At 38.9% G+C, this 17,523-nt stretch overlaps 1 protein-coding gene across 1 annotated transcript in view; it reads left to right on the top strand.

Moving 5' to 3' along the window:
• PDK3 (pyruvate dehydrogenase kinase 3) overlaps nucleotides 1–17,523 on the top strand; it is a 54,724-nt gene that overhangs the window by 11,457 nt on the left and 25,744 nt on the right. The window contains exon 2 of the mRNA XM_083836901.1: nucleotides 8,866–9,007. Within this exon, the coding sequence (XP_083693027.1) occupies nucleotides 8,866–9,007 (142 nt within the window). The remainder of the gene's footprint in view (nucleotides 1–8,865; nucleotides 9,008–17,523) is intronic.

Below are 17,523 nucleotides of genomic sequence, written 5' to 3'. Positions count from 1 at the left end.
CTTTATTTATCCTGCTCCTGTCTCCTCTGTGTCAGGTAAGTGCCAATACTCAGAAACTACTGCTACTTTTATGGTATGAGCCGGGCAGTCCAGTACCTGGTAGGGACGTGGCAGCCATGTTAGGTTTATGAAGCAGGTGACTTTGATCACCATCCGTGCTCCTGTAGTTTGCTCTCACGTGGGTGTGTCATGAATGGGGGAATCTGGCAGCTGAACTGAGCATTTGGTAATGTTCTGGGGGGACATGACTTCATGGTCTCTTGCTGAGTTTCTGCCTTCTTCTGGGGTGAAATCAAGATGTGTATGCACCCTCTTCTGTAGCTTTCTATATGTAACTAATCCTTTTGTGATCTGAATCTTGGTCAGCACGGTATTTTGTTGGCAGTTTGTAGAATTTGTCAGAATTGAATTTGCATCTGCTGCATGTGTGTGAATAGTCTCTGTGTTGTTTGTGCCTCCTGTTGCAGGATCTGGAACAAATGTTTGTTTTTTTTTCTAGATCCAGCTTTGCAACAGTTGTCTAATTCCATCTGTACAATGGAAGGAACTGAAAAGACCCTGCTTCAGAGAGAGCACTGTCATGAAAGTTCATTCCTTCCAATTGAAAAAGATGTATACATTTTCTTCCCTACCCACTACAGACATACGATCCCTAGAGCCTGAGTGGTGCTTGTTATCAATGCTGTATTTGTTCCCATTTCTTAGCACTACGGGTGAAAAAAAGATGAGGAGAAGACAGGAAAGAGAATAGTGAATGTTCAAAGTAGAGTTAAATCCCAGTGAGGGTTAAATAGAAAGATTAGTAGAGAAACCTCTCTGGAAACACAACTCTGCTTCCTGAATTTCCCTCAGATTGAAGGTTTCCTGGTGATAATGTTGACATATACCCCCTCAAATGTTCCACTTTAAATCTTTATCCATCTGATGGTATTGCATTTGGAAGACTTTAATGCATTCAAGCCTGCTGTTATGGCCTGTGTAACTCTGATGCTGATAGTGTGTTTTCTTCATGTTTTCTTTTCTTTTTTTTTTTTGCCCCCTCTGATACCCATCTCATTCATTAATGGTGTGGTTCGTTTTTGGTGGAAATGTTTTGGTGGAACACTTTTTCACATATAAGAAAAAGGATTTTAATGTTAGATGCCACCTTTTGGGTGACCTCCTCATGAAATGTTAATGTCTTACTGTTTTATTTAGGCAAGTTTACCTGTATTCTCAACTGAATCTGAAGTTGCAAGGGTAATCAAACCAGTTCTTCAGATGTGTCATACTTCATTGCAAAATCAAATGTACCATCATTTTTACCATCTCTTTCTGTCTGTAGTGGTTGCTGACTGCTCCAAATGCAGCCTTGTGGAGGTACCATTCCCTCTGCATTGTTATAAAGCACGCCTGGCTTGCTTCTACCGTGGAAGGATGTTCATTGAATGTTGTTCACTGACCGTAGTTTCACGTCAAGTCCAGGAGATCTGGACACTGCTTACCTCCCTGTTCGGATGATGTATCTTCTCTTTTGCCCTATGCTGAAGGCTGTATCTGTTTTCAGTTACACCAACTAGTACAAGAGCCTCAGGGCTCGCATCACAATCAGTTCATTGCAGATTTGAAGGTGTCAGAGGGGAGCATGCTTTCCTGTATGGCTTTAGTATATAGTGTGGCTGACTAGTCCAGACAGGTGAGAGGTTCAGAACATTCAGGATGATGCAGCCCTTATTAAACAGCCTTTTTTTTTAATTAAACATCTTTTTAAAGGCCTCCCTTGGTGACACTTGGCATAGCTTTTAGTTTTTTGCACTCTCTGTGCATGTAAAAGTAATCCTTTGAAGATAACTTCTTCCACAACTAAATGTTTAATGCTATCTTTTCTGTCAGAGTAACTTCTAATATGTAGCTTAATCTACGCAGTCTCTACTTCATTTTTACTAACTCTGGCATGCTTCAGAGTTCTCATTTTCTACCTGTTTCTACCTTCTTTTTATGTGTAATCTTCCAGTTTAGTATTACCAGTGTTGAACAGAGTGGGTTATTTTTGTGTGTGCTTTTCCTTCGCCCTCTTTGGTCAAATTCTCAGCTAAGCTGTAAGCACCGTAGGCATGATCTGGGAGTTTCTTAATCAGATTGAAAGTGTAACTTTCATGAAGAATAGTAAAAATCTAGAGATAATCTAGACTCCTGAATTTGAACTAAAGTCTGCCCCTTAGAAAATAATCCCTAGTAAGTGTTTTTCTACCATGAAGAGCTGAGCTGGGCTGCGATGTTCCCTACAGCAGCATAGACCTATAGCAAGAGGTATTCTGTAGAGTTATATTTTATGTTAATAAACATATAAGTTCTTGAGATACTTCTCATTGAAGGAAACCTCTTTCAGTGCCTGCTTTAAGAACTTGACCTGCACATTTTTTCCCAATTAGAGCACCGAGGCTGAAGTATTATTCAATTGAAATGAAGTATCGCTGTATTCACAAACAGTGGAAAATAAACGTTGAGCACGTGCATGAAATTGTGAATCCCATATATCAAGTGATGTCATCTTGCCCTTTCATCATGCCTCTGTGCAGAACTGTTTTACTTTGACTAGAGGCTTATAATACTTCTATCTTTATTTTTCAAAAAGCACACTTGTAAATAATTTCGGTTTTATGTGTGGTGTGCATTATCAAGAAGGTAGAGAAATCTAGTTTGCTTTGTGTGTCTGGGTGTATAAATGTATATGTATGAAATAAAACTGATGCTGTACACTTTAATGTCCTTTTTTGCTGTTTTGCTTGTGTTGAGCATCGATTATCAAGTTCAAGCTAATTCCTTCAAGTCAGAAGGAGTTTTGATGAAGTATAATGGATTCCAGAAATCACTTGCATACTTACTAATGAATGATTCAAATTTGCAATACTTCGAATATATCTGTCCTTCATTGTTCACAAGAGCCTTAACAAAGCAGAATATTGCTTAATTCTTCAGTGGAAACTTGGCAGAGTTCTTGTCTTCACAAAAATCAACGTAGAACTTGTAAAAACTGAAATAATTGCAATTCCGATGCACTATTCTGAAAGATTTTTATTTTTCTAATGCAGAATCTTAGCTATCTGACAGCTTAGGTATGTTAGAAGTGGCATTATAATCTTTGCCTGCTCAACAGTTTGAGAGGAGAAACAGTTATTGCTGATGGATTTCTATACTCGCAAAAGTTTTTATCCTTCATTTTTATTTTTTCCATTAATATGTTCAGGACCATCAAAAATATTCAAAGAAAGGTTCTGGTGACTTTGTCTGGGCTTCTGTATTCTCACAAGTAACTAGACACCAGAGGGTGATAGGTCGAATGCTTTACTGAAACATTGCTAGTATAAGTGTAGCTAGAAAAAGTTGATTAAATAAACTGGATTCAAACTTTCTGTTTAGCTGTAGAGGATCCAAGACTTCCAGGTGCTGTGACATCTTGGGTTTTCTCTCTTTTCCAGTGTTTCTAATATCCCATATGTATCATTGGGAAATTCAAGTTCTTGCTTTAATTCACGGGTGTATCACAGTGTGGGGGCTGAACCACAAATTAGGTGCTAATATTGGAAACTTATGCTGCTCTCAATTTAAGGAAATAACTTCTTAGCTTTTAGTCTTGAAATTAGTATCTTCCATAATGCCTGACTTGCAGAGAATTTTCATTTTCTTGAAATACCACTCCAACACGTTTTCTTTAAAATTCTGCTTTAAAGTCTTTAAAAAAAGGGGGGGGGGGAAGTGCTTTCAAATCCTCTCCAATGTTTTACTTTTAGGCATTAAAACTACAAGTTGAACAAACAAATTTTTGTTGTGCTCCTTTGCTACTAGAGCTTGAAATCTAGAATTCAATTATTTGACTACCAAGCAGAAGCATATAGAACTGTCATTACTGAATCTTCGTTTAAAGAAGGTTAATATGCGTTGATATTGAAACATTCTTAAGGATGAAATGTTAACCTGGCCTTAATTCAAACTACTCAAACTTGCTGTGAACATAAAAGTTGCACAGAAATCCATAATTAAGGTATAATATTTTAATGGAAGCCAATCTATCATTCAGAGAATGTTCAGTCTAAAACTTTAAACAAGTCTTTGGTAGGTAAGCTGTTTTTAATTTAAACATACTCATTTTACTCAGACAAATGTGGGTGAAAAACATGAAGGGAGCAAGACAAAAAAGAACCTCAATCACTAGGACTTAAATACAGAGCATCTCAGTTCTTACTCTTCTGCATTTTTATTTCCTACAGTTCAGTGATTTGGTGATCTATGGGCAAAAATCCATGACTCCTCAGAGTTAGAAATGAATGGTAATTTCATATAATTTAACAAGATAGCGAAAAGCTGTATTTGCACCATATTGCTTTACAAAATAAAAGCAGCAGGCCTTCTATTAGTAGGTGATAACGAAAGCTGTATTCATAGCATATTATACTGCCACGCTAGCACTGTGCTTCCATATCATTACATTCTGTCTTGGAGTCTGCTGCTACCATTGCTCCTTAGTGCACCATAATTAAACAGCTCTCTGCCACAGCACCCCTTGTTTTGGAAATAAAGCTAATTGCAGTCCTTGATGCCTAGTCCCTAGTGCACTAGGGCATAGGATTACTGTATTCTTTCTTATGTGTGAATTCATACAGAGGTAAGCAGGTCATGACTTAGTGATATCTGTCTATCATTGAGTAACTTGTTGGGGGCTGTGGTGTATAAATCAAGGTGAAGTTATTCACAAGTTCTATTTTGCCCGTAACCTTGAGCGTGGCTTCAAATTGTGTTGAACTGAAACTAATGGATTGAAACTGGATGCAGGCTGTGGCGTTTAAGCTGAAAGCTTGTTTCTGGCAACGTGCAGACCTAGCTGGAATGATAACAAAATCAAGAAAGAATACTGTATGTTTTGAAAAAGGATCTAACAAAGCAAAAGTAAAGCCAGCTTATGAATATATATATATATATATATGATTGTAGTTAAAGCCTGTAGAAATGGGTTTACAACTTGCTTGAACACTGTTTCTAGGAAAACTCTTTAGAACTTGCATATGATAAATTATATTAAGGAAATAATATAGACTCAGATTTATTTTTTTTGCACTTAATAGATTGTCCCTCTTTTTGACACATCTACTATTACAGGAAAACGTAGTATTACAGGAACTGCTGTAAGGAACAGCAGCCAAGGAGCAACCATTAGGACACAGTATGTTTTCTGTTTCAAAAGCTGAAGGGTATCCAGTTATTGCTGATCTGAGCAGATAGTCATTCTCTCTGCCATGCACGTGCTGTTTGGCAAGCAGATAACTGACCTTATGCTAGAAGCTGAAGCAATGCCATGGAGGCTATCAGATAAAGCACGTGCAGCTAAGCAGACATTATTCTGACCACGTATCACAAAACAATGTACTGAGGCTATGGTGAAACAAGGCTTCAAGTTAGGCTGCAAATAGCACTTCCTTTCCTTTACCTGAAGTGACCATGCAGAGGGACCCCAAAATGCTCTGCACTTGAACACAGCAAGGCAACTCTCTGCAAAGAGACCGTTTAGAACTGCTGGGGTGGGACGGATGAAATAGAAATGTGCCCTTGCTTATAGGAGAACAGGACATTGGTCTTTTCTGCCTGTCCTGCTTTCCAGTCCAGCAGCTTTTGTTGCCTTCCTTGCACAAACTCAGGGACTGTGTCCTTGGAGGGCCTCCGTGCCCTTTCGCAGGCTGCCACAGGCTATGCGTTCTTGTTCACTTTTTCCTCATTCTCAGGGCTGCATTTCACTCCTTTTGCTTTTTCTTGCCTATAAAACAACCAAACTTTCTTGTCAGACGCTCTTGGAAAGAAGCAGAACAGTCATTGTCTTTGTTCGAGTTTTTTTGCAGCCCAGAAGGTGTAGGGTGAGCTAGTCAAAGATGTCTCTCCTGTTGTCTGGCCAGTCTTCCTGAAGACTTGCAACATCAGACGAGTTGTGAACAAACAAGTGGCTGCCTCCTCTGTTGTGGGTGGTGCAGTGTCAAATGTCAGTGAAGGTGTGAACTCTGAATTCATTACAGTGCCTCAAGAAAGCAGCGATGTGATGTTGCATTTCTTCTAATTTTGTTAGGATGTGTTTTGCATTTTCACCTCTTCAGTTACAAAATAAGTAAACCAGGAGCAAATGTTTGCTGGAAGACCAGTTAGCAGAACTGCTGATACCAACAGAATGTAATGATCCACTGATCGGGGATACGTAGATGAGCAAGAAAAAAGGGAAACCCTAACCCTGCCTGCTTTTTCCCCCAAGCTTGTGTTACGTGGTTTGATTGGGAACTAATCCATCAATGCATGTTACCTATGCGAAGAAATCTCTGCTGTTCAGCTGATTATAATGGGACTGTCTTAAAAAGTATCGCATTGATTGTGCCAGTTTCATTGTACTCGAGTCTTCCAAATTGCAAGTCTTAGTGATTATGTGCCTTGCAGTGCTTTTAACACTTTCTGGTTTGCTTGAACATAATTTATAGCTCTTGTATTATGTCTTCACTCATAAATTTTGCAGGTGGTTGCACTGGTTATGATCACAAAAGACATTTACTGTCTTTGTGGATGAAAGCAGAATATTGGCTGTTCATTACAAGTAAAACTTCCTTGTTGTTGTTGTTTTGTTGCTTGTTTTTTAATTTACCTGGACTCTTTGGAAATTGGTTTTGGTGAGAAACCTTTTCCCTATCTTGTGAAAAGCTACAAGGTACAAGAAGTGTGTCAAGTCAGGCCTAATCTTCCATCTGAACTATCTGGGCAAGAACCTTAACATCTCATGTTTTCAAATACTTGTGGTTAAAGGTTTATAGTTACCTCCAGTGACTGATTTAGCAGAAGAATACTGTCAGTCGTGTCAGTCTTCTGGTTTCTGTAGGGTAGCTCCAGAGAATTACCATTGTTCCAAGTCGGTCCACAGCATAGTTGTAGTATATTTTGGTTCCCCTTTGTTTGATTTCTGATGGGTTTTTTTCTTATTTTCAATGCATTGTGCTGGATAATAATCTCTTAAAAATGAAAGTCAAAGATTCTCAGCTGCAGCTTTTCAAGACTATGAGCAGGGCACTTTACTTGCAGCTGTCTGGTGAGCTCCTTGTAGCCTAGTCCTAGGAGGGATGACCATTTTGTTGGTCTTCCCATGTGCTGCTGAAATGTTGAAGTACTTAGCAGGTCTGAGAAGCTTGTGATGTGAAATACCAGCCAGCTGTTGCCATTCTCTTTTGGTGCTTTGTTTTTATTCCTTGCCCTCCATTATATATGCATGTGTTTCTTAAAAGCTCACTTTTCTACTGAGGTCATACTGATAAAAGCTAGTATTTTTACAGTCTTATTTCCAACTAATATCACGTATTCGGTATTAGATGATCCTTATTTATAGGACGAGAGCTAGGATGATGCTATTACCCTTTATGCTGTAAGGCACTGATAAAAATGTATAGCATTTTGCTGTCTGATATAGCTTGTAGTGTGCGTAGTTTAGTAATGTTGCTCTAATGCTGTAACTATTGTATCTAATGCTCTTAAGATCATAGAGCCGCAGAATATCCTGAGTAGAAATGGACCCACAAGGATCGTGGAACCCAACTCCTGGTTCCACACCACACCACCCAAAAATTAAACCCTATGTTTGAGAGCGTTGTCCAAACGCTCCTTGAGCTCCGTCTAGCTCAAGGACACTCCTCATACAGCTTCCCCTCCAGACCCTTCACCATCTTTGTGTCCTTCCTTTGGGCACTCTGATAGTTTTATGTCCTTTTTATACTGTGGTGCCCCAAACTGCACACAGTGCTCAAGGTGAGGCCGCACCAGCACAGAGCAGAAATGATCACTTCCCATGACCAGCTAGCCATGCAGTGCCTGATGCATCTGGGGTATGGTTGGCCCTTTTGGCTGCCAGAACACAGTGTGCTGACTCATGTTTATCATTATTTAATGTTTTTTCAGAGCTTAGATATTTAATGCTCTTTCAGGGCTCAGAACTGCAGAAGTTAGTATATTTAAGCAGTCTAAAAGGCAAGTGCTTCTTTTTTTTTAAAAAATAATAAACGTAGAAGTACTGTAATTTTTCTGTGAAAGGGATTAGAAAGGTTTGTGTTATGCTGGAATTTGCTGTAGCAGTATACATGAAAATTCTGAGGTCCAAGGAGTCCTGTATAGAATAATAAATGAGTATCTGTAAGTCATTTTTAACTGGGATGCTTTCAGCTGCTCAAGTTTTGTCTTGCTGTTATTTTCTGTCTCTCTAAACTTCAGAGTAGACACAAAGAAAAAGCTAGTAAATGGAATGAAGAGCAATCTCTTGATGCCAATCATCCATAAAACCATTTCTTGCAAAACCAATGCGTTTCTCAGACCTCTGAAAGAATAAGGAGAAACTCAAATCTGAAGTTTTTCATGTGAGAGTGTTGGGAGGTGGCTGATATTGTAGATGTGAACCAGAGAGGACATAAAAAGCAATCTAAGGGGATCAAACTCAATCGGGGGCAGTAACAGACCTTTCTATTTTTCTCAGAAAGTTATCTGTACTTTGATACGTGTGCGAGGTGCTGGTGAGGATGAAGTCTAAGCACATGAATGAACAAAAATCAGATTGAGGCAGTCAGAAACTGAGCATTTAAAATAAGAATGTCTTTGGCAGATAAAAGGGGGTAAGCTCTAGGAAGGTAAAAGTGCCTTCCATTGTACCAAAGAAATAAGCACACAAAAATATATGTTGGGAGTGAGAGGGGAAGGGAAGGTGGGTACTGAAAAAAAAGTTGATTTTAAACGTTTTTTTACCAAGTGACTTTTTAATCTTCTGGCACTATCAAGTCTAAAATTTGCTGTGACATCTGTATGTTTGTTTTTTGTTCCCTGTAACAGGTCGTGACAATGCATGTGAGAAGACTTCATACATGTTTCTGCGGAAAGAACTTCCTGTGCGGCTAGCTAACACCATGAGAGAAGTCAATTTGTTGCCTGATAACTTACTTAACAGGCCTTCAGTTGGGCTAGTGCAGAGTTGGTAAGTTGTTTTTTTTAAAGTAGATTGAGAAATTAGTGTAAAACTGATACTATATGTGGTGCTTTACTTGTGATTTTTTTCCTTCTGTCATATGTTAAGTACTCTAGTATGGGTCTTGGAGATAAGAATTTGCAAGTTAGTATTTTGAATAAAAACATACAGTTGTCTCCCAGGTAATTAGAATCAATTGATAACTCTAAAAAGCTATCTTTTAAAAAGCTCCTTACTGTGTTACACCCAAGACTTAAAATAGCTTGTTCTTTCCTGTTAATTTTCTTTTGTCGAAAATACTGAAAACAAAATTAAACTTTGCATGTTCTTCTCATTAATAAGTTTTTAACAATAAAAACTGGTGTTCAGTGGAAATTATGGAACAGGATAAAATTCTGTTGTTATCCAATAAGTAACATTCTCTTATTAATAGTTGTGCATTATACTTAAGTAGTTTTTAACCGGACTGATGCTAAATGCTGCCATCTTCTCCACAGTAATTCATTTCTAGTCTACTTGCACATTCGGTGTATTTTGGAGACTACTGCCTTGTATGTATTAAGCGCTAAAAAAATGTTGTTCATAGGGTATTGATTGTTTCTTTCCCTACAAATACTTGAAGAATTTCTGTAAAAATAACTGTAAAAATACAACAAACTTCCCTTTGCGAATAGCAGCTTATCTACTAGGTACACGAGTTGCAATTCATGTTGGATTTTGTGAGTTTCAGTCATAGCCCTTGAGCCAAGAAACTCTGCATTGACTGTATATTGACTGCTGGGCTTGGTCTCATATTTACCGAACTTCAGACTTAGGAAGTGTAAAGTGGGATATGTGTTATTGTATAATTTGATTTAAATGTGTTTGTCTGCGAGAGGTAACATTAGCTGTCTTGATGACTACTTCAAACATAACGATTAAGTGCTTCAAATAAATGTAAATGCTGTGGAGCCCCACAGTAGCAATTACTTTGTGGCTAAGTGACAGCTTGCAGGGACTGAAGGTTTGTATCTATTCGATACTACCAGAAGCTGTTATACTAAGTAGAACAGAATGGATAATATCTGGGCCTTTCAGGCTTTTCTGATCTAGATTACTTGTGAAGCTGTCTTAGTGGAATCCAGACAGATGAACACAGAAAAGGAAACAATTTTTCTTTGACTATAGAGTATAATTCTTCTAGTCCAAAAATATGTTCTATGGCATATGCTTCCACCCTGCTCGTGCAGGTCTGGCAAAGAAATTGAATAGGTGCTTAGAGTGGGTGAACACTTCAGAATTTTTGGTTAGTTCCTTGAGGACTTCAGGTAAGATTATGGCTACAGTAGGTAGGGCTTAATTAAATCTGGAGCTCTTTGGAATACATGATGGTCTAAATCATACCTTTTGTGTGACAATGATGCACAATAGCTCAGCTGTAGAGTGATAGTTTTCTGTTAAATGGGCCAAAAGACAATCAGTAGAGTTAATGTGATGAACAGCTTCAAATAGATATCTGACTCAGTGTGTTCCTCTGATTTTGATCCTCAGTTAAATAACAGCTTTTGTGGAAAGGAATATCTTCGTTAGGATTATGTGAGAGTATATTAGGGATTTGATATCAGAATTACTAAGGTAATTGTAGAATGTTGTTTTTCTGATTGTAGATGTGGACTTTGAAGAGTTTATTTCCTATTTTTCTGCTTGGAGTTTAGATTTTTTTAATGTTTACCTGTAGATTAAAAGGCCTGTTAATATACCAGTTAGGAATCTTGGGCAAAATATAATCTATAAGTTAGGTCTTAAAAAATAAATAAACTAAGCTTAGGTTTGAGTGACCAAAAATATTAGGCAGTTTTGAAACATACGTTTTAACCTAAGCCTTAGACACACCTAGAGAGAGATCGCTGAATCTTATGTAAAATATGAATTCAGCTGTTCAGCTGCTTTGTGAACTTCTAAAATTGAGAAATCTCCTCTTGATGCACTTATTTTGTATTTAGACTTCTTCAGATCAGATTTTACAATCCTTTATTTTTAGTATGTCGTAGGTTTAGAAAGCTTGACTGTTTGTTAATATGCAAGCCAAAAAAAAAGGTATGTTTGCCACAAGTAAGCAAATACATTTTGTAATACATTATTCACTGTAATCTGTTTAATTGCTGATTTCTTGTAAGTAGATAGGGCTTAATTAAATAAATCTGGAGCTTTTTGGAATATATGACTGTAATATACTTGTCTAAATCATACCTTTTGCGTGACAGTGATATGCAATATCTCAGCTGTAGGCTGATAGTTTTCTTTCCAGTCACCAATGTAATGTGGTAGTATAAATAAATCACAATTACAATAGAGCCTTATGGTTTTAATGTGTTTATGACAAGACACCAAATTAGCTGGAGCTTTAAAATGCAAGTTTCCAGTGTATTCCTTAACGTCGGCCTGCCAAATAATTCAAAAGGCTCCTAATCCTTGTAGTACGTTTTATTATTCTTTTAAACTAGCGTAAGGTGGCTATAGATGGAATTTAGGTTTGATGGAGTAAGAAAATAAATTAGCCCCACCTACTGTACAGCATGGATTCTTTCTTGTCAATCTTCTATCCAGCCAGTCAGTAACATTCGGGATTGCATGAATTTCAGTCTCTTACAGGTCCCTCGGGAAGCAGTCTCAACCTGACACTACTGAGAATACGCTCTCTGCTGCAGGCAAGCCCTGTTCTTTCGGTCTTCTAATCCATTTTCATGGTCCTGCTGTAGGCACTTTGCTTCCTGTACCACACTCCTTGTCTGCACTGTGTAACAGGAGTTTTACAACTGATTGCTTGATTGCTCTCAGGAAAAGTGCAGTCTGTCTTTCTCCTTTCTGGATTTCTTAGGCTGATGTATGTGGCAATGAGGATAAGCAAGACAGCTGTCCTTCCTTTGTTCTATTTGGCTACTCATTTTCAAATCAAGCTGGCATTACCCACACGGTGAATTATGAACAAACAAACAGTTTTGAATTTCAATCTGCACAAAGCTAAAGCATTATCCCAGTCCCAGTTAGAATTTATAACTTTGCGTGCACATATGTTTTGCATGAATTAGCAAGAGAAGGAAGAAAATGAATGAAAATAATGATAATGCTTTTAATGTGTTTTGGCTGCAAAGTGGAGTCATTCCAAATAACAAATCAACAAGCAGCATGGTAGGGATCAGCAGCTTATTTTAGTTATTCAAAATTAATGGCCAACTTCCCGCTACTAAAGAAGAGGGCCTTTTTTTAGGTCAGCTTTGAGAGGACACTGTATCTAAAATTTAGATAGAATATGCAGAGTATGGAGTGTGGCAGAACTGCCTAATAAAGGACATGATCACTAACGTGATGTGGAGAAAATAGTTATGATAAAGCCAACGGATAAGGTCAGGGCTTATGAAATACCAAAAGTAACTGTGAAGGTGTCACAACAAGCTGCTACTCTGTCATATCTGTAATTCCTATTTTAATTAACCCTGATTTTTCTCTACTCTAGTACTTTCCTGGAAAGAAATATAAAATTCTATTTATCTTCTTGAAAAGATACATTATAGAAATCATTAGCTTGAGGATTAATAATTATTTTCCTCTATTTTTTTATATTCAGACTATGCTAACGAATTTGTTACCATGGAAATGTGTTCTATCAATGCTTGGGTGTTAGAGATTCTAAAGGAAAATCTTACTGAAATACATGTGGAGAAAAAGTAAAGGCATCTTGCATTATTTTTTTATTTTTTTTAAAAAAAAAAGGCCAGGGAGGGTGGGAGTGGTAGTTAAAATTTGGAGTTGGCATTATGGGCATTTACAGTGATTTCATGTATGAAATGTACCATTCTGGAATTATTGCATTTGGCAGACTGACAAGAATTCAGTCTACCTTGTGGCAATTAACAAAAGAACAAGGTTAGAGTGCTTGAAAACAAACAGATTGCCCAGTGAGTTGTGGTGGATTGTGCTAAAGAAACAAGGACTAGAAAGACAACGGATTTGAAGGGCATAGGCTTGGATTCCTGCTTTTGATGACTCACTGAAAGTAGCAAAATATAACTGACACTTATTTCGTTTATTTTTTTGTAGATTGTGTTCTGTGTTGTTGTATTAATTTACTAATAGTATAGCAAAGTGTCCATTATTCTAATACTTCTCTCTTTTATTCTAGCTGGCTGGTAATTTTATGTGAACTGTGTTTAAAACATGGCCAGTTCTGCTTTCCAGTGCTTGATAAATCCTGTAGTTACCACCTTCAGTTACCCTTATCTTCCCCTACAGTTCTAATCAAAAGAAAATTCAAGGAAATAGATGAATTGTATGAAAAGGGAATGACATACTTTACACGTGCTAACTGACATAGCAGTATACTGCATTGCTGGCTCTGCACTGATAGGTAAACTGTCCTATTGGTGGTTGTTAAGATAGTGTTGTGAGTTACTTATTACAGTTCATCAGGGCTATAAATTTCCTTTTAAACATTTTTACTTCTTAGTTTCTTCAGTTTGGGGCTGTTTGGGGAGAAGTAAGGAATGAAGGGATGTAAGCAGTTTGAAAAATTGTAAATTGCAACTAAAAAAAACGTACGGCTCTTGCAGCTCTGAGTTTTTATTTGGAAACTTGGCCTAATACACAGGGTATTACAACATCCCAGATTGGATGATATATAATCCATAAGCATTGTACAGTGGGTTAGATTTGTTTAACTTCAGGTTATGTCTTTTCCAACTTAATTTATTCTGTGGTTTGGAAGAAATAAAGTGATGACATTTGAATAACTTCATATTGAAGTTAATAACCTTTCTTCTGAACTGGTCTCTCTAACTTGCTTGTGCTAATGAACTTGGCTTTCTAAAGTAATACCAATTTACTTCAGAATCAGAAAGACACATCTAAATACTGTTGCTAACCCTATATAAAGGAATAGCGTTGCCTATTTCCATAGGTTCTCCATCACCACAGAGATTAAAGTCAAACCACTTCAGTATATTGATACATTTACTTAGTTTAGAGCATTTTGTTTGTGTAATTTTCCTTTGTTTCAGAAACTCCCAGTTCCGCAGTGGCGCTGTGTTGTGCCTGCAGCATAATGACCTTAGAAGCTGTTCTGCCTGCTGGTTCCGCTGATGGCTGGTGACCATGTTTGGCAGCTTTTTTCTGGTTGAGACCTGCTTTAGTCTTTTTCTGACTGAGACAGTTTTCTGCACAATTACTTGCCCCATTAGAGGAGAGAAACACTTGGCTTGCCCCTGCCTGTTACTCGAAGTGCTGATCATTCAACACAGGAGTAGTTTGACTACTCCAGCGGCAGCAGTCTTAAGACCAATGTGGCAATAAGCAAATAAAATGTACAGATCTCAATATAGCACACTAGTAGTAGTGAGCAGCCAATCAAATCCAAGTAGCATGAAAATCAGGTATCAGCTACATTCCGTACCAGAAACATTCATCGCTGTGTTACACACAGCGTCAGCACAGAATTGCTGATGTTCAAGATTCCTGGTCAGAGTTCTCTAGTAAAAAGCACCTGCTGTGTTGCTGCTTAAGTGCGGTTATTATCCTGCATCTTCAGAACCAGGGCGTTCAGGATATTGTATGATGGCAGGGGTCAGTAGCTTCCAAATAAAATTCTCTGACTTACCGTGCCACCAGAGAAGGTGTCACCTCTCTGATGATACAGTTATTGAAGCGTCTTTCATATGGGAAGAGCCTGAGAGCACTGTATATCTCTTTGGAGATACTCAGAAAGATGTCTGGACTGTTCAGTCTGGAGAAGAAAAGGCTCAGAGGGGTGAATAATATCAGTGTGTATAAATACTTCATGAGAGAGAATGATGACGAGGGATCCAGGCTCTTTTTAGTAGTTCCCAGTGACAGGACAAGAGGCAATGGACACGAGTTAAAGTCCACGATATTTCATCTGAACAGAAGAAAAAAACCTTTTACACAGTGAAGGTGATCAAACACCACAAAAAGGTTGCCCAGAGAGGAAGTGGAAGGTACATCTGTGGAGTTACTCAAAACTCAACCAGACATACAGTCTACGACAGTCTGCTCTAGCTGACTGTACACAGGGGTTGGAGTAGAAGATCTCAAGATCCCTTCCAACCTCAAAGATTCTGTGATTTCCTTGGAAAGCTGAGTTGGAACCCAGCTCCTGGGAGGTAGAAAGAACTATTGTTGAAAAATATGAAAAAGCATATACTGAAGGTATGGGGAAAATGAAGAGGGCAAGGAGAAGAAATACAGGTCTCCACAAAACAAGGAGGATGGCAACATAAAGCAGGAAGGGAAAGAATTTCAAGCCAGGAAGAAGACTTGAAAGGATAAGGAGTGGAGGGGTGGTTGTTGGCAAACTTGTTGATGCCTACAGCATTTGGACCTTTGTATAACATGAGAAACATGTATTGTGCTCTGCTTGTGCTAGAAAGCTTCACGGCAGTTTGTCCCGCTCATTTGTTCAGGTCATGATGGCTGTATTGTCTTTGACACATTTGGTGCTCAACCACAGCAGCTCCTAGTGTAGTTTCTTCTGAGAAGAACCTGATTTCTAGTGCCAAAACCACTTTGCAAATGTAAGCAGTGTTGATTAAGGGAGGATTATTGGGGAATTCATTTCAAAACCATACTGCTGGTTTAGATTTGGGTGCTGATGGAGACACAGTCATTGAGTACCAAGAGATCAACCTTTGTTCGAGGAACAGAAGAAGACTGCTTCACAGTAATCAGGCAGGTATTTTCTGGGTAGATTGCTTTTCAGTGTAGAATCAAATATTTTGCCTTTTTCCCCGACACAAACAGATTTAAGGTAGCAAATATTTAATTACAAAGGAAAGTCTTAGCTTTCTCGTTTGATATGTTAAAACCCATAGCATGAGGGAACTACTCCAGCTTGACGGTGGTGGTCTTCTTGACTGGGTCAAGATATGTGGCTTTTTTCATTCCTAACTAAAGTGGCAAGAAAAGGCTGCCCCATGAATATCCTTTTCTCTGTATACCCAGAAAAACTCCAGAAATCAATTTTCTCTTTGAGACAACCATGGGTTGGATGACTTAGGTATACTCTGAGCATCGGTCAAGGAAACTGTGAAAGAGGTAACAAAGTATGTTTGCGGAGGGTCATATATTCATTAGAGCGACAGGAAAATTGGACACAGGAATAGGTGTAAACATTCCTTCTGCATGAGATTGCCTGGTTCAGTGAGAAGTCAGAAGCTGATCTGAAATTCTGATACACTGCGTAGAACTTAAGCCCTGAATTGCCTCACTGCCCTGTCTGATGCTCCCCCGTCTTTCCTTTTGGAGGTACTTTACTGGTTAATGCTGTGTTTTGCTAGTTGTAATCATTATATCTTTTTTCGTCCTTTACACATGATTAACTTGACTGACATTGGTTTGTATGAGGAAGATGATGTTGAAGAAAATGTCTTCAAAACAAGGAAAAAAAAGGAGTGAGGGTGCTCATAGATTTGTTCTGTGTTAGGTTTCACAGATGTAGCAGCAGAGCTCTGAAAGTAATGCTGTTTTTCTCCAGTGAGAATGAAAAGGGAGTGCATTTGAGGACGCATTCTCAAAGGAGATTAATTCTCATTCTCTCTTTCAGAAACCCAGTCCCTCTTCCAGCTGACTGTCCTGATGATTCTTCCCCTGCCTGTCTGTCCTCCACATAGCTCTACCTATGCAGGGACCTTATGTACTGTTCAGTATCTTTCAAGCTGCTAAATCTCGCACTTCTCAGGAATGCATCTTCAGTGGGCTTTGGCTACACTAAGTTACTGTCTGTTCCCCAAAGCCATCCTAGACAGTTGCTTGAATTTGTGGGAGCAGCTGTGGTGGTGGTTCTGAACTGGTGCTTTTCTTCTAGTGTTGTAGAAGAACAGGCTTTAAAAAATGCAGTGCTAGACACATCAGCTACCTGCCGAACTTGTAACTCACTGTTTGGGGGATTTCTGTAGTTATCTGTGGTGGTTGTAGTAGGCTGAAAATATCCAATGTGACAGGAGCTAATGTTACTGTACCGACCATGTTGAAAATATTACTCTGTGGAAAAATCCTTACTGTAGCCTAGGCTAAGATCAATTCAATCAAAGCAGTCCTGGACTGTTCCAGAAGTTTTGCATGATTTCCATGGACAAACTCGTTTCCTAACACTGTTCTGCATGATAACCTTATCCCAGACTCACAGACTGGCTGAGGCTGGCAGGGACCTCTGGAGGTCACCTGCTCCAACCCCTGCCCGAGCAGGCTGCCCAGGGCTGTGCGCAGGCAGTTGTTAAAGATCCCAGCATGTCACCTGCACAGTACAGAAGTTCTTCCTGATGTGCTCCAGTTTGTGCCCATTGCCTCCTGTCCTTGCACTGGGCGCCACTGAAAAAAGCCTGGCTCTGTCCTCTTCGCACCCTCCCTGCAGGCACTTACAGACATGGATGAGATCCCCCCCGAGCCGCCTCTTCTCCAGGCTGAGCAGTCTCAGCCCTCTCAGCCTCTCCTCACAGGAAAGGTGCTCCTGTCCCTTGTCACTCTAGTTGCACTTCTTG

Source organism: Anser anser (assembly GCF_964211835.1).
Source record: "Anser anser genome assembly, chromosome: 1".
Lineage (NCBI taxonomy): Eukaryota > Metazoa > Chordata > Aves > Anseriformes > Anatidae > Anser > Anser anser.
This window is presented reverse-complemented; position numbering and strand designations above follow the sequence as displayed.